The sequence below is a fragment of the Tinamus guttatus genome, unplaced genomic scaffold (genome assembly GCF_059628265.1).
Source record: "Tinamus guttatus ecotype Peru unplaced genomic scaffold, ASM5962826v1 Tinamus_guttatus_pri_ptg000240l, whole genome shotgun sequence".
Classification (NCBI taxonomy): domain Eukaryota; kingdom Metazoa; phylum Chordata; class Aves; order Tinamiformes; family Tinamidae; genus Tinamus; species Tinamus guttatus.
This window is the reverse complement of record NW_028288774.1, coordinates 15,358,233-15,380,869: the sequence shown is the minus strand read 5'-3', so window position 1 is coordinate 15,380,869 and position 22,637 is coordinate 15,358,233. Positions and strand designations below refer to the sequence as shown.

General features: G+C 38.2%; 1 protein-coding gene across 1 annotated transcript in view; it reads right to left on the bottom strand.

Annotated features, from left to right (window-relative positions):
- PDE3B (phosphodiesterase 3B) overlaps positions 1-17,013 on the bottom strand; it is a 68,726-nt gene extending 51,713 nt beyond the window's left edge. The window contains exon 1 of the mRNA XM_088525923.1: positions 15,828-17,013. Coding sequence (XP_088382049.1) covers positions 15,828-16,805 — 978 coding nt within the window. The 5' untranslated portion in view covers positions 16,806-17,013. The remainder of the gene's footprint in view (positions 1-15,827) is intronic.
- Positions 17,014-22,637: the final 5,624 nt, after the last annotated feature.

The window sequence follows — 22,637 nt, the reverse complement described above, 5'->3', positions numbered from 1 at the left end:
AAATGACAATTTTTATACAGTTATACCAAAAGAAAATACGCAGTGGGATCTGAAGATGTGCAGGATGATCTGCAACTGTCAACAGCAATGAGGAGAAATGAGCTATTCCACAGAATTTTAATGAACTGCTAAAACTCTATTGATGAATTAAGAAGTCTAAAATTCTGTGTAGATTCCAAACAGCCTGAATGAAGGCTGACACTGAAACAAATGGGAACAAGCTACTTGGACACATAAGCTGCAAAAATCATAAAATAAGAAAGAGACTTGTGACATGCCAACAAATTTTTAGGGATGGCCATGGCACGTGATTCCCTCTAGCTTTTATCCTCTAAAAATCCAAAATCCTCTAAACCAAAAAGTCCACTGACAGGTTTACTGTTGGCTGAAATTGTAATTTCCCAGGGGTAGATGTAGAGAGAAACTTAATATGCCAAGAAAACCAGCAGATTTTAATAGTAGGAGAAAAGGTCTAGCAAATAGAAATAAATCTGCTTTCTTTATTTCTTTTAATAATTACTTGGAAATAAAATAAAAGTTGCTGGCAAGCACACAAAAAAGAAAAAAAAAAAGGCCTTGAAGAAAATCATTCAAATTAGACAATAGGAATTAAGTTCCATCTTAAATGATGCTAATGATCATTTAAGAAATAACAATGCAATCAGAAAACAGAACAAAATATTTGCATTGCTCAAAAGCATGAAAATATTTCTGACACACAAGACGCATCAGAAACTGTCATCTTGTGTTACTATCAACATAAGACGAACTGACTGCTGACCATTTTAGCTATATATATAAAGAAACAATGAGCTGTCAGTCACTTTTAGTACTTTCAGCTGTATTTTGTTTAAAAAAAAAAAAAGGCATTATACAAGAGTTACAAAGACCAATTAACTGACTGACTTACCCTGGTAAGAATCATAATCACAAGATATGAGACTTTTCTCCCTTTTCTCTTTCTTTGTGCCCACCTACCTAAAAATACAGTATTAGAGAAACTGACTTATGACAAATATAAAACAAAGACCCAGAAATCTCATGGGACTTCATGAGACACCAAACTTACCTACACCAAATCTGTTTGAGAATATGAAATTCAGGAAACAAATGAACATCGTCTGTTCATGAAAATTTTCTGAAAAATGTTAACAAGTGCCAATTACTAAATTCAGCTAATTTGGGCCTCCAAGGTAAGAACAAATTAATTGGAGAATGCTGCAAGATGGACAGAAAATAGGAATGTGATCCTCCAATCCATTCCTATTTTCCCCATTTCTTGATGGAAAAAGACAGACAAATTACAGTGATAAATAACAATAAAATATTAAATGTTTCAATGTTACCTTTAGGCATTGTCCTACATAAATGGCAAATTACTGGACACAGATTCATGAAACACTTGATCTGAGGACACCATAATCTCCACTTTACTGCTAGGAATTGAAAGAGGATTAAAGACAAAACTCGCACTGATTTGAGATTTCCGTGTCCCATTTTCTAATACTTAGGCTAGCTGTTTATCAGCCTTACAAATTTAAACCCCAATATTCATTGGCATCAACAGTAAAACTTCATAGATTGCAACTGAACTGAATATGAATGTATAACGAACAAAGCACATACCAAATGGTGGCCGCATGACATGCATTAATGAGCTAATACTCAAGCAAAGTATGAAAAAAAGCTCCCTAAAATACTGGTTGCTACATATAAACTTTAGATACTGACACAACTCTAGATTTTGATTTTTTTAAGGAAGGAAAATGAAATTTTATATGGAAAAAATCCAAAATAATTTGATAATCCTAATATTTAAATACTTAGGAAAAAACAAAACTAACTTTTTAAGCTTCATACAAGCACAGGAATATGCATGTATTCTACATTAATCTGGACACTTGAAGAAGCTTAGCTTGTAACCATGTACTATAAAACTAGTTGGTTAAGCTCTAAGTTCATCTGTTTTCCTGTGTTATTTTATTTTTTAAGTTAAAATGCAAAACATTCTTGGTTTTATCTATTGGTCACTGCATGATTTTTCCCTAAAAAAACAATCTAGTTAGCTAAAAAGCGACACTCATCAACAACATATTAAACCAGTTACTGTGAACTTCTTTATAGTTTTGAAGTTAAATGGAGAAGAATTCATGATTTTCTAAGACAAAACACATACTGCTTTCAACACTAGCTAGTTTATATTGGTGGTTAGGAAACCACGGGAAGTTACTGAATTTTAATCAACATATAAAAGAAGTCTTTAGAAAAAGAATCTGTTATTTTTGAGCTTACCCCTTAGGTAACATTCATTTTGAAAATTATGTTTTTCTATAACACTTGAGACCATGCAAGAATACTTTGGCGTAATTGCTAAAAAGGTGGTAACCTATGAAGTGATGTTGAAACTTACTTATTCTGGTAAACAGGACTGAGCACTTTTGCCCAGATACGAAAAAAAAAAAAAAATCTATTTTAAATCTTTCAGAATCAAGCACAACTGCAAAATTCTTTGGAAAGGTAGGCTAGAGCGTTTAAATATTTTCAGTTTATGCAAAGTAATATTTTGCAAATTCTCAGGATCGCCGTAGCTACAGTCACAACACACTAGTTTGAGAAGAAGCCAGACGTTTCCTTTGTAACAGTCAAGTTCAGCTTGCAACACTATCAAAAATAAAAGAACTGTAAGCTAATTGCTAGCACGTATGACGCAAGCCGTTGCCTCAGTAACGGCCCAAGTTGCTGAAGTGCCTGATCCAGCATTTCCTCATCTGTTTGCACTCACACCAGCAGTCTGACAATGTAGTCACTGCATCCTGTTTCACTCAGCAGCCAGCGAAAACACACTACAGTTAACCCTTGACTAGCATCTTTACAGTTAACCTATCTAGCTATACACCAACATTTATAGCAAAATTGGATGCAGGCACTTTTTAATTCTTACACGCTTGCAATAGCTGCATACACTATAGTTCTTTTAATCAGAAAGCATGTGAAAGAACATCTAGAAGATAACATTTTTTGAAAACATGAAATATAAAAATTCCACATAAACTGTGGAAAGTATTTGCCATAAATGAAACTAAAAAACTTTAGTCACCTGCAGATTCTATATAAACAGCTAAATTGTAGCACCTTTGTAATTTTATAATTGAAGAATTTTCCTTATTTTATACAATATTAAAATTTGTTAGATACAAACATCAAGAGAATTTATGAAACTCATTCACATAAAATAAATTTGTTCATAAATAAAATCAAGAGCACATATTAAGACATTAAAACAAAACAGTTACTGTATACATTGCGGGGGGAGGAGGGGAACCACATATTTTGACCTAAGTAAGACAAAAAATACACAAGTCATACACAGAAAGCCTGAGTGGATCTCAACATCGATGAATTGTCTTTCACAGCAAGTGCTGATTCCAGAACAGTATCAGCAACAAAATCACACATGTTAATCAAAACATTCATGTGCCAGTCTAACTTACATTAAACAAAAAAAGTTTTAAATGATTTGGAGGAGGAGTATATTTAAGTGTTAATTTTAGCCATTTCAGGACATGAATAAAAATGAAAAACTACTTACAGCACAGACCTTTTACATGTTGACATCAACGCTCATCTAATGTAAAACAATTGCTTTTTGCACAATGGGATAATCATGGAGCAAAAAGAAACAAAAATGCAAGATAAAAATTCACATTCTTAAAAGAATAAATAAAAGCATAAAAGCTCCAGGTATGGCGTCACCAAGGAAAAATGCACACAGTTCAGTAATGAAAATGTCTCCCATCTAATTTATCTCTGCAGTGCAACTGTAAGTGGGAAATCCCTAAACATTCTAGAGCAGACAAGATGACTGACGGCCAGCCAAGCATACGGACTTGTCATAGCCATTTCCTGACCACTAAAGAGAAGCAGATACCAAAAGGTGACGATACAGGGAGGAGATTAATTTTTTTACTATTTCTTTCACAAAGTCTTACTCATTCAGGAACCTTACGTTATATCAAGTTCATACCAAGTTAAAACTGCTCTAAAAGGAGGTCTAAAACCATCCTAATTCTCCAATAACAAGAAGTCTCCTTCTTTCAAATACATGACTGATTATACAATTTATTCAGACACTTCTGTGCTCAAATTTAGTATCTTTCTTTACCCACATTCTAAAGAAACAAAACAACCGCCAGGCCAAAAAGCTCAAGAGTATAAATGAATGGTGTGAAATAAAACTCCTAAGAAGAGTATGCAAGTATGCAATGGCAACTATACTTACCTAGAAAACAAGAAACAAAAAGAGATACCATGTTTACATGATAAAATCAATGCTCCAGTTTAGTTAGCAATTAACTACTTGTTAGCATTTCAGAATTTTTTCCTCTAAATGGAGGTATTTCAACCAGCAAACTTGCAACAACAGAAGGAAATTATCTATTGGGGAAGAAACATTTCTGCATTTGAACATAAAAACAGCTTGAAAAATATATAGGATGTAGTTTGGTACCTCTTTACTGAAATCCCAAGGAGACCAAGGAGATGGAGGAACGAAGAGGCATCGCTAGGCAGAGAAGCTGAGACAATAAAAGATATGTTGAGTAAGCTGCCGGGAGGAAGCAGGCCAGCAGAGACTGATGAGACTTATGTTTTTGGGTTGCCCTAAGATCCAAACTCTTCCCACTCTACTCACTGCTGGATCACGAAGTCTCAAGCAAACCCTTTCTCCAGTCTGTGAATTGTTGATAGGAACTTCCCTCTCTTGGCTAAGGTATGGGTTTTGTGGTGCATAGCCATGTGATGACTTCTAGTATGCAATTCAAGGTTCAGGTAGATTATGTGAAACTAGAATAGATGATTGTTGCTGAGAGGGTCTTTGATAAAAACACATTCTACATTTCTGGATTAGAACCAAGAAGTAGTTGAACATCCACAGACAAGTTCTATCAGAAGGCACAAAAATCGCTGACACCTAAATATGAACACAGGTATCAAATGACTTAAAATTTGAACTATAACTGATGCACAGTAAGATTAACTTGTATAGAGAGATGGCCTCTATGCAAGGCTTGGAAGTCTACCCAAATAACAGTGATTAAATGTCCTTTCCCAATAGCCAAAATTGTCTGCTTTATAAAAATCAACTAACCATGGAATCCACAAGAAGCACACTTTTTCCTCCAGCTCTACCTCTTGGTGTATCTGACTAGGATGTGAAAAGGAACTTTAGCTCTGTGAACAGAGCCAAACTCCTGGTGAAGTGCATGTCCAGACAAAGAAAAGAAACACCTCTGGTCTCTGGCTTTTCTTGGCTTACCGCTCTTCATGAAATCTGCAGAGCTACCATTGTAGAACATCAAGGGGCTTCACAGAGCTAATAGAAAGGAAGCAACATGCCTGGGAGACAGCTGGGAAGCTAACAGAGATGCTCAGTCAAAGACCTACTCAAAATGGAAATAAAGTTCGGAATTTTCCTCGAAAGCTCTGCGAAAGTCTAGTTTAACTCATCTGCCATATGGAGATAAATAAAACTCAAGAGAGCAGAATGCTGTAAGCAGAATGAAATGTTTCAATTAATTTCATATACAAACTTCAGTAATACAAAGAGCAGGCAAAGCTTTTTTTTTTTTTTTTTCCTCCTCTCTTTTTTTTTTAAATAAGATTCTAATAAACCGGGAAGGTACTTTGCAGGATACAAAATCTTTGGTGCTTTCTATTGCTTTAAGTATGGAGGAGAAATTCAAAGCAACTTCCTCTATTTATTTTAATGCAGTTTACTCTCCATTATCATTAGCTACCTACTTTTGCTAATAAATACAGCACTGGAGCTGATCTCACTTCTCCCTCCCTACTTGCTTACAACTGGAAACTGTTATGCCAAATAACCAAGATGGCTAAAAGCCTTAGTTTCCTCCAAACAAAATACGATATAACTAGAAAACCTTTGCCCCCTCTGTCCAAGAAACAAACAGAATTGTTTTTAGCTTTTATAGATTCTCTGTAGATAGCAAAGAATACTCTCCTAGTTAGAAAAGTCTCCACACCAAGAGACCATACTTTACAAATAAGTTTGCACAGATAACAGGTGTATGCCTGGATAACAAAGCAGGTGAGCAAATGCCTTGCATCCAACCAAAAAACAACATGGAAAAAAAATAGTATTATACGCACACACCAAGATAATTAATTTTGAGTATATCAACAATAAATGTACTATGCAGTCTAATTGTGTGCCATTTCCCAGTAATGAACATTTATTTAATATTTAAGCATAAAATTCTAGAAACAGTATTGTATTATAAATGCTAAAGGTCTTCTACTTTATAGATTATATTCTTACAGGAGTGGATTTAAAATACTAAATTAGTTGACATGCATTAAAAAAAATTTCATTGCATTTGTATCATCTTTGGTAAAAGTCGCTCATAATTTTGAATCCAATTACATTACTGATCTTCTCATTCATAGAAAGACAAAGATTACTCTGGCAAAAAGAGATATTAAAAAATATTAAGTTAGAAACATCTAAGGGCAGAAAAGGAGAAAGAAAAATGACATTTCAAAAGAGACAAGAAAAAAGCAATTTACTATTTAGTATTAATTTTCTGGAAAATTCTTTATCCTGCATTCTTAAGACCAAACTAGTGCCTAATAAGGCACTAATCCTGTCCACCAATACCCAGGAGGAAGGAGCATAGCTTTAAGAATGTAGTCCTTTGAGACTGTTAACACCTGCTCTAGAGAGCTACGGTTATAAATTACACTAAGCCCTGTGAATTTTTGACAAGTGGGACTATAATCTCGTTCGTTAAACACTGTAAAACACATGTTCTTTTCCACTTGAAAGCTAAAATGCTGCGCTGACTCTAGGTAGCTTCCTACCCCAGGATACATGTGAAGGCAAGTATTGCAGATTTACTAATCTTCAGCAATGAGATTTTAACAGCAGTTAGTCTTATACAAGAAACAAAATGACATAACTGTATGCCTTTCCTACTTAGGTGAGAAGTGTTATAGGCCAATTGTTATTCTGAAGTAAAACTTAATACCAAGATTATATCTCTATTTTATAGAAATACAGCATAAAACACTTCCAAAGTTCTAAACACAAATTAAAGCAAAAACAAGTGGTTTACCATGTAGATATATAACATCAGTTTCTCTTAAGGTTTGCCCTGAAGTTATTTTTAGTGATCTTAATAACGGGTTGCACAAATTTCTTATGTAAGCATGGAGTTTTATTCAGTTTTAACAAGACTTCACTTTGAAGTTGAGTCTAAATGATATGTGATTTTTGATCTTCATAACAACTTTTAATCCTTCACACAGAGACTGAAATACTAATTTAATCTTTCACATAAGACTTTGAAATAACTGACATTGTCTCAGAGAGTCTGAAAACACAGGCTGCCCATAAGAGCATTAACAAGCATCTATTGTTCATCTACACATCTAACAGGACCTCTGTTCATCTACTCATGCTTTCTTACCTCCATCTTGACATTACAAAGTCTCCTGCAAACTAATTCTTTTAAAGTTTATCTAAAAAAAATGTCCCTCAGCATTGAACAAACATCTAGCAGTTAGCAAAAATAAAGCCACAATGAAAAGTTGTCTTCTTTAGACAAGCTTGTTCAACTAAAAGTTCCAAAGCAACAAGTTAGATTTTCAAAATTACTGCAATCCTTCTGTGGAAGGAAAAAAAAAAAAAAAGACAAAAAATATCTAACCAAAGGTTTTCTATCAGTACACATAGTTAGTGTGCAAGTACAGATACTTGTAATCTAAGTATTTCGACTGTCCTGTAGCAGCACAAATGCTGTCATGTAGAGGATTTTAATCACTCATTTTATTTAGACATACCATATTTCTTTAATCGTAAGAACATACATAATACTATCTGGCTTTTTACTATTGAGAAGAAAACAGACAAGTGAGTGCCTAAATAAACATCTGTGTGCTTAGCTGAATGAAATTCTCTCAGTGCCAATTTCATCTGAAACTTCTTTTGCGAGTATATCTCAATGATCCCAGACAGATAGGCTGGCCTGCTCGCAGAGTGAGTTAGAGCAAGGACAGAAAGAGAATACACATGGGGTGGACAAAACAAATCTGTTTTTTTTTTTTTTCTCCTTGCAGTGTATTTCCTATCTTTACTATGTCCTATGCTGATCTGTTCGGAAGAAAAAAAGTTTCTCATGCAATTAATCCAGGTATTTATTTAACCCAGTCTATAAACAACAATACACAGTAGATAAGTCTGTGTGGTTCACTGCATTTTTGCACAGATTCTCTCAGTGGAAGCAGCATAACACAGATCAACATAGATCTCCTCATGGGCCAAGTAAAGCCCACTTTTCAGACAGTGCAACTAGTCAAGTGGAAAAACGGGCTAATGTGGCTTTACTTGTTCCAATCTAAGCTAATTCATTCAGTGCCAGAGTAGACGGCATTTCACAGACAGAACAGAATTTTCCATGTCCCAATCACACCTTCAAGTTTGATCAGATTTCTATCCCCTGCTACTCACACATAAGACTATATCTGCTTATAATTAAGAAAATGTACCTTAAATAAACTGAAACTGATGTCCAAATTATGCAGTGAAGATAATTCCATGGGCCTGAAAATGTGTAAGCCACTGTGGAATTGCAAGAAGGCATATCAAAGAACCTGTGAGTGTGCTTATGCATTATGCTGTACATCTATTATGGCAAACCAAATACAACTGAGGCTACTGCAACTATTAATGAAGAAAGCAATCACTTAAGACTTTTCTCAAATGCATTTTCTTTTTCAAGTTAGTACAACTGAAGCAGAAACATGACACTGAATTTTACTAAGTACTACTGATGTCCTATAAATACAAAGATCAACCTCTGGCTCAGAGGAAGTTCACAAAAAATAATTTCTTGTCTATTCCTTCCAAAAATAACAGGTTTGGCTTACAGGAGGACATCCACTTTTGTAAAACAAACACACCATAAGGTTCCTTAGCTACCATACATTTTGCACAAAGAAGATAACCACTGATCCTCAGGTATCTAATCATCAGCAATCAAATGCTGAAAAACTACCTGTATCAGTGCTTCGCTTGAAAGGATACTAGCTGTTAAAAAGAGTCAAAAGTATTAGAAAAATACATTTTAAAAATGTGTATCAATGTATTTCTTATCTAATACTTATAACAGAGTACCCAGAAATTTAGAATTCTTTTAAAAAAATCTGCCAAAGAACAAAACTACATTCCTAAAGTAGCAAATAGCTGTCACCTAACAGTGTTTAGGAAATAGAACTAATGTGAAAATAACCTGTAATTGAATTTGCGACACTATACTGACTTTAAAAAAAAAAAAAAAAAAAAAAAAAAAAAAAAAACTTTAGAAACACTAAATCTAATCCAATGTTTGGTCATACTGGAACAGAAATCACACCAAAGATGTGAACGATCTAGTGTAACTATAGAGTGCGGTTTAAGAATGTCCTTTTTAAACTTTTGCTTAGCTCCCATTGTGTTAGAAGTGTTCAATCATTTAAAAAGAAAATGTAATGCGACCATTAATTAAGTTTAAAAGAGACCCTCTAAAATAAGGATCGTAGTGCCTATGCAGGGAGTCATAGCTAACTGCTACCTCAGGAAAATTAAAAAAAAACAACAACAACAACAAAAAAAAACACGCACACACTTTAAAACACTTTCCTCTGAAAGCCTTAAGCCTTACTCTCTTCCAGAGACTTTAGTACATATTAAAATCTTCTGCTGATAAGACTACACTGACTGTAAATATAAATAGGCAGGTGTAACACTTGCTAGCAGAAATACCTACAAGTAGCATAATTGCTCTGCAGGGTAGAAGAGAAAGGGAAGAAGGTGAGGGATAATGAGGTTGTTTGGGCAAAATTAAAGCAATCTCCAAAAATTAAACCACATGGTCATTTCTCAGTTATTAGCAGCATGGATACTGTTAAACCAATGTACCTATACAGTAATTCTTAAGAGCCCTCCCCACCCCCAAAACATTCTTCACAGAAGTAGCATGAGCTCTCAAAAACAGATCCAAACTATCCAAATACAACTTAATGTGGTTCATCTTCTATAATGTCTTCAGTATATTATAGAAAAGGAAATTATCTAAGGAAAAGGTAATTTTCGTATCTCATAACATAATTTTTTATCAAGGGAACAACAAATGGAACATGTTCTCCAAATGTGCCTTTAAAATAGTGAAGATAATTTAAGTTTGCACAAAGCAGCAATAAGGCTGACAACCCAACATCAGTTACTACTCAACTAGTCATTCAATCAGAAGCAACGGTCAGCTCTTCTCATTTCTCTTGTACAAAATAAAAATAGCACTGGTAGTCAAAAGGTTGTGCAGGGCAGCATCAGACTTCATAAATACCAAAGCAGTTTTAAAATACCAAATAAGCAGACACATACAAAGATTAAACATCTGTGCCTTCATCTGTCCCTCCCCCAGTAATTTTACACTTGTTCCAAAGCAGCATGAGAAATTAAAAAGCTATGAAAATGTAGGGATGGCTCTGAGAAAATAAACACATCAAAGTATACCCCAGGTCAATAGCTGCCTTTATTTATATGATTTAGGTCCTTTTCCAAAGTTGTGTGACCCATCTTCGAGCATAAGACCGATCTGAAAACTATTCTTTCATTTTAACAATCATTTGCTCGCACAGTCTCAAGAGTTCTTGAACCACTCATCTTCCTCACACTCACCAAAAAGACCACACAGCTGATTAGGCCTTGCTTAAGGACAAATTTCTGATCTGCTTTTTTCACGTATTCCAAATACCACCATCCATTAGCTTATATCATGCTATCATGTAAGTTCTTAGCATTGAAGATTCCTGTCTGTTTGGAACACTCTAATTTTCTTTTGGTTCCATTGGATCCTTAGTTATTGATACCTTTTATGCTTTATACATTTCCAAGTCTGGCCTGCCCAATCCAAGCCCTTATCTTTTAGTCTTTCATTCCTGCTCTTAAGTTGCAGAAAAGTCTCTTTTTATTAAAATTTATTCTGTTGCATTGTTACATCTTGCTAAGCATTTCTGTTTCTCCCAGTAGAAAAAAAAAGAAGTCACACTAGAATTCAACTTCTCCTTTCCCTTTAACTCTCACCTTAAGCCACTTCTTCAGCCCTCTCTTCCCATAATTCTATTCCAGAAAAAAAACAAGTGTGAGATCCTAAGTTACCTTGGCCTCCTGTAGATTGCCTTCCTTTCTCATTTATAAGCCAGAAGCTTCTCGCCCGTTTTTCCCCACAGCTTTTTCTTTGTTTGTCATGGAAATATTACATTTTCCAATTTCCCTCTCTTATCCTTTTCTTTGCAGAGAAGCACAACTTTTACTTTTTTGCATCTTCAGCAAGTATTTTGTAAACACCAGACCCAACAGCTTTGAAGGACTAAATTCAGTGATTGGCTTAAAGGACAGCAAGGCTGCATATCTTTGCTTGTTAGGAGTCAAACAAAATAGGAGCAAGAAAACAAACAACAAAAGTTTAAAAAAATCAGTTCCTAACATAAGTCAAGTAAGGCACATGCTTTAACAGAAAATCTTGCGTACAGCTCTAGTATTCACTGACATATATGACAAAGACATCCATGTGGATCGTCAGGGCTTCAGCTCACACTGCAATCTTGCACTCTACAGCAACACCCTTTCTGGAGTCTCTCTTCTCTTTCTACTTTCTTCCCCTCACATGGAATTTGGTATCTTTTAAGCCTCTAATTCCCATTTGGAGCTAGTCAAGTTCCATTATTAGGATGATACCAACAGGTGAATACATACACGCACAAAGGTTATGTCAGCAGATGACCCTTTTCCTACTTGATCCCTTGTAGCTCTTGTCTCTTTCATATTTAATCTCACAGAACATACTGTTTACAAACCAGTCTGGATATATTGTCTTCCACTGTAATTCTAGACACTCTCCTATGAGATATTTTGTTCCTAATCTGTACAATTTCCTTGCGGGCATTTAAATTCTTCCTAGCCAAAGCTGAAAATTAGTACTTTATCCTGTTAGTTCCATTTGACACAGCTAATCACTCTGTCCTTGAAACCTTCTTCTCCATCAGCTTTTCCACTCCTTTCCATCTGTCCTGTAATAAAACATCCTCAGCCTCCCACCAGATTTCAAAACAAGTTTGAATAACTAAAAAATTAAAGTTTAGCTAAAGGAATTCTTAACTGTTCTCAGGCTCCCTAATAACATTTTTGTCATGTTCTGTGAACACATATATTGTAATAATACACAGTAACAGGTAGCTTTTGCACTATAAAGCTCACAGACAGAGTTCCTAAGAATAATGAAACATGATTTGCTTCACAAATAGGAAGCAGGAACAGATAGATAACATCTAAGCAAATGAAGAATTGCATTAATTTTAAGTTGTATAAATATTTTTGACTAACTGAGGTCTGATCTTTCTAAAGTAAACTACAAAAGGTACAAGATAGATATGAATTGAAATTGGGGAGATCTGCAATGAATCTAATAACTGATCGTGAGAATTCTTCCTGTAATTTAACAGGAGTGCAACATGAAGGTGTTATCCATGAAATATGCCAGCATTCCCACACATTCGAACAGCAAGTCAGGTAGCTCGGAAAAAGAAAAGGCATCTGTTTGCAGACTATTTTGGACACACATCTCACAAAAATCAGAAAGGCCTATTCCTTCCGCAAGGAAGAACACGCATTTTAGAAAACACTCTTTTTTTGTTGTTGACTTATATAAGTTCCTGTGTATGACTTCCTACCAGGTTCTCTTGCAGATACCTGTTCACTTGAATGTTAAAGGGAGACAAAAAAAAAAAAAAAAAAAAGTCTCCCTAGGCACAAGATGAACTTTGCAGTAAGGATGCAAAAAGCCTACTAAAATCATATAAATGTAAGCAGAAAGTGTTAAGAGAGTTGAGTTCATAAAAGAAATAGTAATTGTGTAATTTTGTGATTTAAGTTTAGCCATATCACATTCTGATCTATATGCATTTGTATTTACATATTTTCACACTGGTGTTTAGATATACGTACATAAAAACGTAAACCTATAATAGATAGGTTTATCTAACACACATAGCAAGAAGTTGTAGATGGATGGCTCAAGCAAGCGAAGATTTCATATAGTGGGTAAGAACAAAGGCAATTCAAGTTAGCAACTTTTCAGCATTGCAGTTGCCGTATCTGTCCAACTACGGAAACCAGTGATTCAAGCATTTAGCATATAGATGGCTCAAATCAGAAAGCATTTACAGGAACCTGCTCACAGGCCCCTGCCCCAGAAAACAGTAACAGCTTCAACCAGCTCCAGTGTGTCCACTACTGGTTGCATATACATGGAACTGCTCCCCCCTCACTCTCCATGCATGCAGATATCTTATAATTATTGGCTTAAGCTAATTAGTGAAAAAGACAGTTAACCCAATACAAATATTTTTTCACAGTATTTAACTAGACAGAACAAGACATATTTTCAAATCAATAACTGAAAAATTATGTAAAGTTCCCTATTTTGCCCTGAGAATAACTCAAAATTCTGCCTGTTTTTACTTGCTCCTGCTTGTAGAAGTTTAATCCACATTAGTAATTACACAAATTACATAAAGTATGAGCACTATAGTAATTTAGCTGTCATTTACTAACATATTCGTGCCCTAGTGGACTTATACCCCATTCCTTGTATTCTGCTAATCTTTCTTGTGATGCTCATTAAGCTTGCTATGTCTAAACATTAATACTAAATAAATCACTAGAGTATTGTATAAAGATCTGCAAAAGGTGTTTTTTTTTAATAGCATAACAGGTTGTCTGAAGAGCAAGCATTCCTTCTTTTTCAAGGAAATAACATAAAGAGCTTTTAATATTTATCCAAATAAAGTTGCACACTTCTCACACGCAATCAATTGACATTTTATCAGCTATACAATGTCTGATCTCTCTCCAAGACAGACAGGAAATCAGAGGATTTAAACTGTGTTATCTTTGCAAAATCACCCACAACCTATTGTATAGAACATACATCTGTGAAACTCTTTTAAGCTGTGCATAATAAAAGACAAATATTTACTCTAAAGCATAACAGACTGTTAGAAAAATATAGTAGAGAACTTAAGATCTCTTTCTTGTTTCCTTTTACTTCTAGGGATAACAAAAATACCCAATTCTGTGTGAACACCAAACAGTTACATTTTATTATGAACATGAATGATTTAAGTACACTCTGTAAAATCCATATTTATTATGGTTGACATTTATGATATTTTTTAAAGAATAGTCAATGCCTTAACTTGAAATATACACATGGTTTTAGAAAGTGAGTTGAATACAAAAAGAAACATTAAGTAACTTGCATAAGAACAAGTATCTTGTATCATGTAGAAAGGTTAATGAAAGGAGTTATTCCATTTGTTGATTTTTTTTATATGTATTGCTGATGACAGACAAAAAAAGAGATCATTCACTATCCGAAAGTGAACAGAGTAGAGAAGGCAAATTAGAATACTTTAATATCAATTAAGATATATTGAGAATATTGTATAATAATGTTTTTAAATTTTTTAGTATGTATTTAATAATTTTAAGTTATATTCAATGAGTGATTTCAGCACGCTTGCACTTTTAGGTTAAAAAAAAAAAAAAGAATTACTGGTGAATAAATGTAGAAATGCTGAGGAAGAAACTGCTCAAAAACTACTCCTCTGTTTCAGACTGACTTCGTATTTCCTCAGAGCTATTTCATGGCCCTCACAAGAGGCGTGCTATGGGACTTATGCTAAAGCCGAACTACAGAATTTCACTTAAGATCCATGAATTTCAGCCACAACAGAAGTAGACAGGGATTTGCTTCCCAGAAACAGTTCATTAAAAACTTTCCCCCTTCTCCTCCCGCTAAAACGGGCTCGTTACCCACTCCCAGCAGCCTCGGGCCAACCCCACCGGCAACACAACTTGGGGTTGCCGGAGTTCACGTGAGACTTCCCAAATATAAACAAGCTCAGCCCCACGCGGGGGTTGCACTACACAAAACAAGGCTCATTGAAAAGTTTTCCACGAGGTAGAAACCAACAGAGTTCCATTCAAGAAAACTGAGTGTTTCGGGCATCCTTCCAGACTCTACTGAGCAGTTCTTGCTCTTTGGTAAAAACAAGTTTCTTAAACCAAACCAAACACGACGTTAACTTATTTGAAGTGAGGAAGAGAAGGGCATGCGAGAATGAGAGAATCAGGAGACGGTAATCTGCAACACAGAAGGACAGCCACAACTCAAACAGCGAATGAGGTAAATAATATACTCAAAATATGATTTTTCTTTAGCACTTAGCAATCGCTTTGTCGGCAAAAAGCGAGGAGACCCTGAAGTGCCATACAGATGGAGAGCTGGGGTTTCCTTCTCCCTTAAAGTCTGCCAGAAGCGGAGGAGGTGGGCTTTGGAAAAGAATCAACCCAAATAATAAAGTAACTGATAGCCGAAGTGGGTTTTTTCTTTTCTCTCTTTCTCTCTTTAATGAGTTAAGACAACTTTTAAATACTAAAGATGGTGCAAATAGGGTGCCAGGAAGGAGTTTATCCTGCTGCAAGCGCCTTATTGCTATTTAGGTCTTACGCATACGCAAAGGGCATCACTGGTTCTGCAGCACCAGGCTGAGGAAGTAGCACACGCTGGGGAACCACCATATTCCTCTACTTCAACAGGAGCTGGACGGTTACCCGACACCCGGCACACAGAGAGAAGCTGGGAAAAGCAAGTGGCGCTCATCGTCCCTCAGAAAAAGTTCCTCCCTCCAGCTTTATAGCGACATACCTGCTCTCTGGAAATGCAGGGCAGCGAGGGTCTCCGGTACATCTTGCAGCTGCCGGCGTAGCCGGCCGGGCTCTCCCCCAGGGAGACGCAGCTGGACCTCCTCCGGGCTCTCAGCGCGGGCCCCCTCTCCTCCGCGCTGGGCAGCCGCGGGCGGTGAGGCTGCTGGGGCGCTTCCCGGCCGCGAGGCGCGAAGCCGCCGCGCTCGCCGCCGCACAGGGCGAGCGCGCAGCCGGCCGCGCCGACCGAGGCGGCCAACAGCGGCCTGAGCGCCGGCGGCAGCGGGCCGAGACTGGCGAAAGACACGAGCCACACGAGGCTGGAGAAGAGCAGCAGCAGGAGGCTCCGGCGCAGCGTCAGGGACCGCCGCAGCAGGCTGAGCGCAGTCACGGAGCCCAGCACGGTGAGGAGCCGGCCCGCGGCCGCCTGCAGCTCGCCGCCGGCCTGGGGCTCCTCGTCGCGCCCCTCCGCGGGCAGCAGCCACTGCAGCGCCACGAGGTCCCCCGAGAAGCAGCAGGCGGGCAGCGCCAGCAGCCACCAGCGCGCCGCGCCACCGCGTTCGTCCCGGGCCAGGTGGCCGGTGAGGAAGAAGAAGGCGCAGGCGATGCTGAACAGCGGGCTGAGGCAGCGCGAGACGCACAACAGGGCGCGTAGCGGCCGCGGGCTCCGCCAGCCGCTGCCGTCCTGCTGCCCGCCGGCGCTACCCCTGCCCTGCAGGGCCAGCAGCAGCGAGAGGGCGAGCGCGGCCAGCGCGCCCAGGCTGAGCAGCGCCCGCCACGAGCAGGGGCAGGCGGCGGCGGGCAGCAGCAGCAGCGAGAGGAAGCGCTTCGGGGGGTCCCGCCTCGGCAGCGGCGCGCAGCTCTTCACGTAGCCGTTCCGCAGGCTCTCGGTGGCGGCCGCGGGGGCGCCCGGCGGCTGGCAGTGCTGCGGGGCTCCGCAGGGGCAGGCGGCCGCGGTGGCGGCGTCTCTCTCTTCTCTCATGGTGGTCGGGCAGAGGCGAAGCGAGGAGAGGAGCGGCCGGCGCTAGCTCCCGCCCCGCCGCGCCTCCCTCATGGCCTCAAGAGCGAGGTGCCGCGCTGAGCCGCGGCTCCTTCCCCGCGGGCGGCAGCGTCCAGGCCATGGTGCGTAAAGTCGGCAAAAAGAGAAAAGGTAAAAGTCTCTCTCCTCCTCCTCCTCCTCTCCCCCTCCGCAAGCGGATCCAGCGAGGGGGACTCGCTGCCGCCTCCCAGCGCTCAGCGGCAGCAACCGCGGCTGGCAAGAGCCCCGGCGGGGAGGGAGCGCGCCAGGCACAGCCCCCCAGAGCCCGTCCCTCCGCCGTGCCGCCCGGCCGGGCCTCGCGCAGCTGCGCACGGCGCGCGCCGGGGCGACAGTTGCGCCCTAACGGCCGCCCGCTAACGGTCGCGCCGCGCGCGCCTGCGCCGCCCTCGCGCAGGGCTCCCCAACGGCCGCCAGGAGGGGGGCGGGAAGGGGGGTCCGGCGGCTGCTTCCCGCGCGCCACGCGCCGCCTCTCGCCCCGCCCCTGAGGCGGCCGTTGGGGAGGGTGCCCCCCGCGGCCACGCCCGTTTAACGGCCCGCGGGGAAACGCGGCGCGAGGAGCTGCTGCTGCGGCCGCGGAGGGGCAAAACTGCGTGTTTCTGTACGTGCTTGTAGCTCCCGGCCCCCTGCGCGGGCGCGGAGGTAGCAGCGCCCTCGAGCACCGTCGTGGCCCGCGCTGAAGTGGGTGAGAGCCGGGAGAGGTGCACGCGGCATTGCATACTTGTTTTTCTTTGGTTGTATCCATGCGGATACTATGGGCTGTAGTAGAGGGACCGTTGCCATGTGTTTTGTAAATTGCATATCAGTAGTACATTTGGATGAATTCCTATTGTACTGTAAATATAGTTTTGAAAGTGAAAATGTACATATATGTCACTAAGATGTTCCATTGTTTTCAAATATAATAGTTCCTTTTAGAAATTAATTAGTAAATTAATATAAAGACATGTAAGATTGTGCAGGCAGCAACAGATTATGTGTACTTCCAGCTTTGATATCAGTTTTACATCAGTTGTTTGAACAAATAAATTGCATTATTACAACAATAATCATTTAGTGAAGAAAACAAAAGAAATAAACAAACACACGTACACACACGTAAGTGTGGTTCACTCAGGGAAAACAGAAAGCTTAACCAAACTTGAATGAATACTTGGAAAAATGCCAGCATTATGTATTACCATTATACATTTGTACAGAGGCAAACGTTGTGGCTGCTCTAGAGAGCTGTGTGTGCTCTGTTGTGGTAAACTCTAGAAAAGTGTGTCCCATGGGCACTCGCAACTGGAAGCTCAGGCATGCCTAAATACAAGAATGTGTTTGGTTTGTGCTAATCTACCTTTCCATGGTCTATCTGTTGGTTGCCTAAAGGATATTCATACTGTAATTGGTGCTGTCTGGTGGATGATCTCAAATTTGTGTGTAATATGCTAACTTTTTAAAGCAGGAGGATCCTAGAGTATCTTATGTGGCTGATATCACTACTAGGGTATTTATGTCTTGAGCTCCCTAGAAAGTTGCAGTGGTTCATAGACAGCAAGACGTAAGGGAAGTAACTGACTTTAGGATACTGAGATGGATTCTTAGGTGAAGCTCTCCCCTGACTCAGAAAATGCACATCCACAAGAAGCCTCTTCTCCCTGTATTTACTATGCACGATCTCACTACGCCTCCAGGAGGGGATGTTGATACATTAGGTATGTTTGAGGGTGGAAAAAAGATGGGTCAAATTGCATTCCATAGTACGCAAAGCACCTGGTTTCAAAGGTAAACAATAATCAGTAAGTCATAAAATGATCATCTTTGTTACATGATAGAAAATACTAAGGTACAGCAAAATAACCTTTCTCTTTAATTTACCAAAAGAGGCACAAAGCTGGAAGGAAAGCAATAGTAAAAGAAAAAAAAAATTGAAAAAAAAAGTTAAAGACTTGTCTGTAGTGGATATAGCTGTTGTGAGTTTAAAAAGCATGAGTAAGAGCACTAGAAAACTGGAGATGGCGGAACATACCATTATTAGATGAGATTTCACACTTCTTGAGTCAGAACAAATAGAAGTTGTTTTAAACATTTAGAACAAGATTTAAATCAAACAGAAGTTGACTGATTTTTTTTCTCCTCATCTATCAGCAAATGTGGATACTTATTTTGTAAATAAAAATTAGAATTGGATATCAAAGTTCAATAGTTTTATACTCATAAACATTATGTCTTTAAGATACTAGAGAACTGCATAATTATCTATTATGCTGCTTTTTTGACATAAGCTTATCTGGAGAACATTGCTGTAGCATAATGTTTTGACAGTAAAAATGCAAGAATTTCAGCTACATTTTTTTTTTGCCAAATGTCACTGATTATTCAATTACAATTTATCTTATGAGCAAAATTGTAGAGTAATAAACCAAGTAAGAGACTTTCTTGATATGTATCGTCTCTATAAAATTTATTTTGTTATGCTGAAGTGTCTTTTATTATAAAACCAACCATCCTAGTGAAACAGCATTAAGTCTAAGACTATGTAGTCATATTTCAGTGGTAATTCATTCCTTAACTTGTTAATTAAAATTACTGTTTTGAATCATGGAATCTGCTCACTAAGAGTGCTAAAGATTAAATCTAACTAGCAAGCTAGGTCAGTTTTCCAAAGAATTCTGACTTAACATATTAGTATCAGATTCATAAATATATTCTCATAAAGATCAGAATCAATCCAAGTCAGTTCATTTACTGAAGGGAGAAGGAAACAAGTGAGCTGAATTATTAAATCACCTTCTCTTGTTTTCCTTGCCTTTCAGATATCCATTTTATTCACCCTAAATCATGAAGACATGTCCTTATTAATTAACATTAATTTTAATACAGCTAAGTACTGAAAATTACATTAGTCTGTCAGCAGGCATAAAACAACTTGGTAAAGAAATTGTGCTGAGTTATACCTCTCAGTCTGGCCTATGTTTCAACACATGCTTGGTTATAAATTCAACTTTTTTTTTTTTTTTTGGCCATATTATTTCATTCAGCTATGTGTATAAAACCCTTACAGTCCTTATTCAGAGGTACAGTACATACTATACTTACTGTAAGAAAGCATTAAGTAAAAGCTTGGTCCTGAAAGAAAAATGTAAGCATATTCACTATTTTGTTCATGATTAAATAAATATATAATCTTTGAAGTATCAGGCAGTAGATATCTGAATCACAGTCAATCAATAGTTAGTGTGTGAAACTAAGTACAGTATCTTATGTTTTGAATGCTAAAAATACAATCTGGATACTAAACATTCAGAGATTAGCATAAATTTTATGTTATCTTGAATTGTAAAATATTTGGAAATTAATTTTGGTATTTAAAATAATGTTAGTCTGGTAGAAAAGTCTATGTAAATGAATCTCTGGAAAAAATATCTAAGTGCAACATTTTCCTCATACAAGGAGGAGAAGTGTAACAAACAGATATGTCACTTGATCAGTAAGTTTAACTGTTTTGTGCTTTAAAACAGTGCTTACTACCTTTGGCAATTATGTGCGAGTAAGAGGAGAGAGAATAGTTGGATATGAAAATGTACTTAAAAATTTCCAGGATGTTCATTTTTCACAGGTGATACTCTTTATGACTAAGAGTAAATAAAAGCCTTTAGAAAATAGAGCTAATCACTTAGAGGCTTACCTAAATAGCAAAGATTAGTCAGTCATAGAAAGCTCTCCCTCCCCCATCTTTTAAGAATGTCTTAATTGGCTACATAAGTAAAAAGGAGGATATGCAAGGAGGATTGGATACAGCAATAGGATTTTTACCACAGTTGGTCAATGAAAACAGGAAGTTTACATTATTATATACCTGCATTTATGCTCAGGTAGCATCAACTAGGTAGCAATGACAGATTCTTAATGTACCTAGCTCAAACACTGTATCAGAGAAGAACTGATTTAAGATTCTTATTATACCATGGATATTATGTATACATGTATACATAACATGTATAAATAAATAACTCTGTTAAATAACTCTGTTCAAGCAGAATGGATGCAGTCCAGACAAAAGCAGCCTCCCATATCTGATCCTCCAGTTCCTGAGCAAGACCTCAGGAGTGGACCAGTTCCATGACCCCTGTAGCAAATGGAGAGGCTGGTGATACCTTCAGCATCATGCTGTCTCTGTTCCGCAGGGGCCTGACACAAGCTGTTGCAGTTTGGGCTTTCTCCTGGCGACACTGCTGGTAGGCCCAGGAGCCTTGTTTATGTTCTTTCAGGTCTTGATTTTATCCTGACAAAGTGCTGTTGCTTTCATCAGTACCTGCCAAAGCTGATTTTCTAAAGACCATTTAAAAAAAAAAAAAAAGAAAAGTTGACTCTTCAGTCTCAGTTCAGTTCAACGTTTGGGACTTCTTAGTGTTCTTCTCGAATAATATTCACAAGATCGTTGACCATCTGCTGACCTTTATCAGATTACTGCCTCCAGGTTTTGCCAGAAGTTTGACACTCTACTAATTAGGGTCATGTGTCATCTAGAATGATCCTGCGAGCCTCACTCCACACAGCAGAGATGGCAGCCTGTTCATTCATCTCCTCCTCATTCCTTAGGCAATTTTCTTGGCTCCTTTGTTCCCATAGTAAAACAATTATCTGTTCTGAACAGAGGTTACACACTAAAACAAGATACGAGGTGGAACAGCATATCAAATGCAAGCCTGAAAATCCAATGTATGCCACAGTAGCAGGGAATAGCTTATTCTTCCTTTGGTTCTTCAGTAAAGTTTTTCCCCAAGAAATACTGAATCTTTTGGTGACTGGATCTGAACAATATTATTATTGGATATTTATTATAATTACCCATCTTGATAGCTTTTCTAGCTGCAGATTTTTCTTGGTGACTTGAGATTCTTGGAGCTATGCTATCCTCCAGAGCAAAATGATTCTGTGATTCTATGAAAATACTAGGTCAGGCATCCAGTCTGCTTGGTTTCTTGAATATGTTGGAAAACAGATGAGGTAATTCCAAGAATAATATCACAAGCAGGAAATTCAGGACAATGTTCTAGAGACTTTTTCAAGAATGTGGTTAACCAAGACTGACGCTCTCCTTGGATATGAATAGGAAATACTACCCTTCTTACTCCATGACCTTTTTACTCTTTTTTTGACCTTTCTTATTTTATTTTATTTTATTTTCCTTGATTTTTCTTCTAAACTTCTCTGCTCTGTTCAGGGAGACAAAGGCATTAATTTCAACCATACACGTGTTCTCTTCTAATGTTTAAAAGATAAAAGGTGATCACAATCATCTTGATAGTTTAAATTGACTGGTTCCTGTAACATTGATTGTTAATCTGCACTGCTATTAGAATCTATTGGGCCTTGTCTTTCAGCACAGCACCCCAAGCCATTGCCTTCAAATCACAAACTCTTAATGATGACTAAAAGGCAACTTTTACAGCAAGAATTTGACTTCTTTATCACACATTGTTAACCCTTATACACATTTATATACACTATCTATTAAAACTGTTATTAGCTGTCAAAATAAAAGACTATAAAATCTGTTGAAAATAGACTGTTGTTATGCCTATGTGCAGCAATGCAACTTAAGAAATGGCATTTCCTGTTCTGAGAAATATTCCATGAAAAATCACATTCACTTTACTTTGTAGAAGTGATATTATAACGAATTCATTCCTGGCTGGAATCCTGACAAACTTGGCCAATCAGATATTGATGTTCAGAAGTCTTTTCTAGGAGAGTTCAGTCACTCCAAAGCAATAAAGTACAATTGTCATT